Source organism: Pseudoliparis swirei, chromosome 17, assembly GCF_029220125.1.
Source record: "Pseudoliparis swirei isolate HS2019 ecotype Mariana Trench chromosome 17, NWPU_hadal_v1, whole genome shotgun sequence".
Classification (NCBI taxonomy): domain Eukaryota; kingdom Metazoa; phylum Chordata; class Actinopteri; order Perciformes; family Liparidae; genus Pseudoliparis; species Pseudoliparis swirei.
This window is the reverse complement of record NC_079404.1, coordinates 2,279,475-2,285,474: the sequence shown is the minus strand read 5'-3', so window position 1 is coordinate 2,285,474 and position 6,000 is coordinate 2,279,475. Positions and strand designations below refer to the sequence as shown.

The 6,000-nt window shown below is 45.6% G+C and overlaps 1 protein-coding gene across 1 annotated transcript in view; it reads right to left on the bottom strand.

Annotated features, from left to right (window-relative positions):
• The window catches only part of valopa (vertebrate ancient long opsin a), a 35,517-nt gene extending 31,859 nt beyond the window's left edge, over positions 1-3,658 (bottom strand). The window contains exons 1-2 of the mRNA XM_056436192.1: positions 3,560-3,658; positions 1,747-1,829 (exon numbers count right to left, since the gene is read on the bottom strand). Of these exons, the coding sequence (XP_056292167.1) occupies positions 1,747-1,829; positions 3,560-3,658 (182 nt within the window). The remainder of the gene's footprint in view (positions 1-1,746; positions 1,830-3,559) is intronic.
• Positions 3,659-6,000: the final 2,342 nt, after the last annotated feature.

Below are 6,000 nucleotides of genomic sequence, written 5' to 3'. Positions count from 1 at the left end.
AAATCAAATAAACTCTCCTGATTTCAAAATGTGTCCCACTTATGGGCAATTTCAGTTGTTTATTTTATATTGCACCGATATCACAAATTACAAATTTGCCTCAGAGGGCTTTTCAATCTGTACACATACGACATCCTCTGACCTTTGACCTCACATCGGATCAGGAACAACTCCCAAGAAATAGAAGAAAATAACTTTCAGGGGAAAAAAAGTGAAGAATCCTTCAGGAGAGCAACAGAGGAGGATTCCTCGCCAGAGTTAGTAATGTGTGATGGAGGGATGTAAATTCATCCATAGGGAGAGAGAGAAGAGGAGAGAGGAGCTCAGTGTATCCTAAACGTCCATAAGGAGAGAGGAGAGGAGAGAGGAGCTCAGTGTATCCTAAAACATCCTTATGACCCGATGAGACGTGAAGTCACAAGGACTCCTGGGAGGAAGCAGAGTTAGTAAAGTGTGATGGAGAGATGAACATTCATCCATAAGGAGAGAGGAGAGGAGAGAGGAGAGGAGAGAGGAGCTCAGTGTATCCTAAGCATCCATAAGGAGAGAGGAGAGGAGAGAGGAGCTCAGTGTATCCTAAATCTAAGGAGAGGAGAGGAGAGAGGAGCTCAGTGTATCCTAAGCGTCCATAAGGAGAGAGGAGAGGAGAGAGGAGCTCAGTGTATCTTAAGCGTCCATAAGGAGGGAGGAGAGAGGAGCTCAGTGTATCCTAATCGTCCATAAGGAGAGAGGAGAGGAGAGAGGAGCTCAGTGTATCCTAAGCGTCCATAAGGAGAGAGGAGAGAGGAGCTCAGTGTATCCTAATCGTCCATAAGGAGAGAGGAGAGGAGAGAGGAGCTCAGTGTATCCTAAGCGTCCATAAGGAGAGGAGAGGAGAGAGCTCAGTGTATCCTAAGCGTCCATAAGGAGAGAGGAGAGGAGAGAGCTCAGTGTATCCTAAACGTCCATAAGGAGAGAGGAGAGAGGAGCTCAGTGTATCCTAAGCGTCCATAAGGAGAGAGGAGAGGAGAGAGGAGAGGAGAGAGGAGAGGAGAGATGAGCTATAGACTATTAAAGAGGACAGTTTTAAATCCAAGATTAACCCTTCTGATTTAAGGAACTGACTTCTAATCTGAGATTAATAAAACTGTCTTTCATTTCCCTCCGACTCCTTTTTTCTGACGCGTGGCGATTATCCCAGCTGGCGGCAATCTAATCAACTGGTCCCCGGATAATAACCAATCAACCCACCAAATTTCATGCGATTCGGTTTAATTCTTTTTGAGTTACGCGAGTAACACGCATACAAATAAATAAATACACGGTGATCAAAACATAACCTTCCGCATTTTCAATGCGAAGGTAATTGATGCAAGTGGATATGCGTGTGTGTGTGTGTGTGTGTGTGTGTGTGTGTGAGTGAGAGAGTTGAAGGTCAGAGAAGGTGGGATAGTGAGAATAAGAATATGCTTCTACAATATTATCTGTCACTACAAGCATTTCACAGCCAATTGTAGACGTTGGGTTTTGGTTTCTTTTATAATTTTCTTTTCTGTTTGTGTATCAGATTGCCTTGTTGTGTATTTGTTTTGGGAAAGGGGGGGGGGGCTGTAATGTGTATCCTCACCATGTGGCTGTGTGATATCTCATCCTTTCACTCCTTATTTGTGAGGTCTATTGTACTTTAAGTCTTGTTTTGTAATTTCTACAAATAAATCATATAATTAAAAAAAAGCACTTGTCTTATTCACAGACGTGGATCTGCACCCAGAGGCCTCCACCGGGGTTTCACCGCGCTCGTTGACACACGCATCCTGTTGCGTTGCCGATGGCGCGGTGAGGTCCGCCGTCTGGTGATGGGACGAATAAACGAGCTTTAAGGATTCGATATTAAAGGTTTAAACGCTCACTACAACTAAACAGAATAACACGTCAAATATGTTTTGTGTGCCATCATTTCCACCCGGCTCATGGAGTTTGTGGGACGCGTGAGATGTGAGCGATGTGTTGTTGGTGTTTCTGAGTGATTGACTGCACTGGGCTTCCCATTGGCTGCCTAACACATGTCCGCTTCACATTACTCATTCCTATTATTTACTGTGGTATTTACCGCACGGTTTTGTTTTCATGTCGGGGCTGCTGGGAATGTTTTGTTTGTGAAATGTGAAGCAGTGAAGACAAAGAAAAGAAAATCTGGTTTCGTGCACGGTGTCATATCCGACCTGCCCGAACCAACGGGGAGGAAACCTCCTTCAAAACGACAGGATGCATTTACCTGCATTTCGTCACAGCCTTCATAAATGACATGTGTGTGTATATATCTGTGTGTGTGTGTGTGTGTGAGATGTATCTCTCCTCCCAGGTGGCGGTGATCCTCCAGCCGGGGACGGGTCCTGCCGGCGTGGCTGTGCGTCTGGAAGAGTGGGAGGAAAAGCAAAAGGACCCTCGGTGGTATTTAATGCTCCTGCGACATTGCTGAGCTCCAGGACCATGGCAACCAGCTCTCCTCCCTCCTCCTTCCTCCTTCCTCCCTCCTCCCCCTGACACTCTCCCATTGCATCTCCTTCTCCTCCAGCGCTGTGCGTTCCCAAGCCAGTGCAAACACACATGGCGGCAAGCAGCCGCTCGCCAAGCCGCATCACACTGAACCTTTTACCGTCTACGCTTTGTAGAGCAGTGATATGTTATTTTGATTTGCCGTCTTATGTTTTAAATGAATACATATAGGAATATATGAGAAATAGGGAATATTATGATGAATGTATTGGGAATCTATGGTGAAGCATAAGAGAAAAACACTGTTTTTTTATTATAACTGTATGTAATGACAAATGTAGTAATTATCTGTACAATGCATGAATGAATGTTAGTTTATTGTTTCAGAGATGATAGATAAGATGGATGACGGATACAACTTTTGCCATTAAGTATTGTAAACTTAACTAATTAAATCCTGATTTTCCTTGAGCCTGGGACATCGTGGAAGACAAATCTTTTCAGTATACATATATATATATATATATATATATATATATATATATGACCAAGGCACTCTTGTAAAGGAGATTTTTAATCTCAATGAGGCTTTTCTTTGTTAAATCAATTTAAATAAATACATATATTTATATGTATATATATACATATAAATATATGTATTTTTATTTATATATATATATAATATGTATATTTATTTATTTATACAAATGTTGCTCTAAATAAATAACTAAATAAATTTATTTATTCATACAAATGCTTCTTTAAATATATATATTTATATATATATATGTTTATTTATTTAAATTGATTTAACCAGGAAAAGCCTCATTGAGATTAAAAATGTCCTTCCCTAGAGCGCCCTGGTCCAGACAGCAGTAGCACATTAAAACAAAGTTCCACACATACAACATAAAACAGTGAAGGACAATAAAAAATAAAAATAATATTAACATTTCCCTCTTCACAAGCCCACTTGAGGGGAAACACTTTATATAAGGGGACAGATGGGCAAGTGTGCTCCCTGAAAACCCGTCCCATGTGAGCCAAGACATCCAGTATAGGCCATCCCCATCCCCATCCGCACCCCCACCTCCATCCCCATCCCCATCCCCACCCCCATACCCATCTCCATCCCCATCCCCATCCCCCTCATCTCCATCCCCATCTCCATCCCCATCCCCATCCCATCCCCATCCCCATCCCCATCTCCATCCCCATCCCCATCCCCCTCATCTACATCCCCATCCCCATCCCCTCCCCTCTCTCCCTCCTTCCCCATCCCCATCCCCATCTCCATCCCCACCCCCATCCCCTCTCCCTCCCCATCCCCATCCCCTCCCCTCTCTCCCTCCTTCCCCATCCCCATCCCCATCCCCTCCCCTCTCTCCCTCCTTCCCCATCCCCATCCGCACCCCCACCTCCATCCCCATCCCCATCCCCACCCCCATACCCATCTCCATCCCCATCCCCCTCATCTCCATCCCCATCTCCATCCCCACCCCCATCCCCATCCCCTCTCCCTCCCCATCCCCTCCCCTCTCTCCCTCCTTCCCCATCTCCATCCCCATCCCCATCTCCATCTCCATCTCCATCCCCATCCCCTCCCCTCTCCCTCCCCATCCCCATCCCCTCCCCTCTCTCCCTCCTTCCCCATCTCCATCCCCATCCCCTCCCGTCTCTCCCTCCATCCCCACTCTGTCCTTCTCTCTCTCTCTCCATCTCACGTCCACCCCATCCCTACCTCTGTCACTCGACGGCTCCTTGGAGCCGCCTCCAGGGGCTGGGTGCACTGAGCCATGCGTTGCCCCGCAAAAGACCGCCGCATCCTCCATCTTCCTGCAACACTCAAGGGCAGACTGCCTGCTTCATGCAGCGACCCCTGTGTCTGAAGGTCACGCTGTCATTCAGTTTCCTTGAATCAGGGTCACACTGCGGCCCGGCCGTCACGACCCGGTCATCACGCATGTTTCTTTTCGGGCTTTAGTCAGAGCATGCACGCTTGACAGCAGCATCAAAGAAATGAGACGTGACCAGCAAAAGGCAGATTGGTGCTGAACCAGAAGATTGAAACATAAATATGCGTTTACTTGGCGCGACACTTATTGCGCCCGAAGCCCCCAGATCCCGGGGACTCAGATCTCGGCTCGCGGCGTGTTGTGTGGTGGAAGGATGTCGAGAACACCTCCTGTGAGCAGGCAGCTTCTCAGCAGCCGACTGCAAAGACATCCAACTGGAGACACTGGAGACGATTACAAGTACATTGTGTACTTCTGTTTGCGGCGCCGTGCCGTCGCAGATGTTCGCCGAGGAGGGGATGTTTGTGTCTCGGTGGTCTTTGTGAGTAACTGTTTTTTTACCTTCGCATAAAAAATGCGGAAGGTTATGTTTTGATCGCCGTGTATTTTTATGCGTGCGTGTTATTCGTATAAGTCCAAAAGTATTTAACCGAATCGCATGAAATTTGGTGGGATGATTGGTTATTATCCGGGGACCATTTGATTAGATTTTGGGATCGATCGGGTCAAAGGTCAATGTCAAGGTCATGAAAAGGTCAACATCTTATTTTTACCATAGTTTTTTTTACCACAATTTCTATCCAATTGGCATGCAACTAATGCCAACATGTTCATAATTCAATGCCCAATCTTGTGATATGCGAAGGTATGCGCTCTACCGAGTGCCCGTTCTAGTTTGTTATTAATACGTCCTCACACTGCATCCGTCACACAGTGTGTCCTGGGCTCTCACAGCTACACACTTTGGCTTTTTGGTTGCTTTTTGGTTGTGGAATATTGTGCAGCAGCGTGCAGTTTGTTTGATACAAAATCAACTGAATTGAATTGACTGTGTGGCACAACCCTCAAGACGTGCTCTGACGCTAAAGTTAGCTTCCAAGGTCAAAGAGCAAGACCTTCACGGCCTTCTTTGGCATCTAGATTGCTCAACACTTGATGTTTTCTGCAGATAAATGTGTGTTGCTGATGGAATCCCCCACAATAACACCGCCTGGATGCTGCACAAGCAGCTGCCGCTATCGCGCCACAGAGTTTATTTATTGCTCTTCTTCGGTAAACATATCAGCAGAACATATTTGCGAATCAAACCCCTGAGCAAACGGCAATATCTCGCCCTCCGGTAGCTCCACCCACAGCTCTCAGTCCTCCTTCCAGAAACACTTCCCACAGTGGTCGGTGCGTCTCCAGCTGCAGCCCGTTAGGAGATGCAGATGATGCACGGAATCATATTTGCCCGGCCAGACGAGATAAACCCAATTAGCTAGCGGGACTTGTTGTTGTTGTCGTCGCACGGCCGGCTGACAACAGCTTAAGCAGCAGGGTTCTACATGTGCACAATATTTAAAGGCATAAGGTGGATTATTTCTCACCTTCGTATTACTTAATTTATTTAATTCATTTAATTTATTTATTTTATTTATTTTACTTATTTCATTTATTTCATTAATTTTACTTATTTTTCTTATTTTATTTATTTTATTTAACTAGAAATTATTATAACCCACAAGCC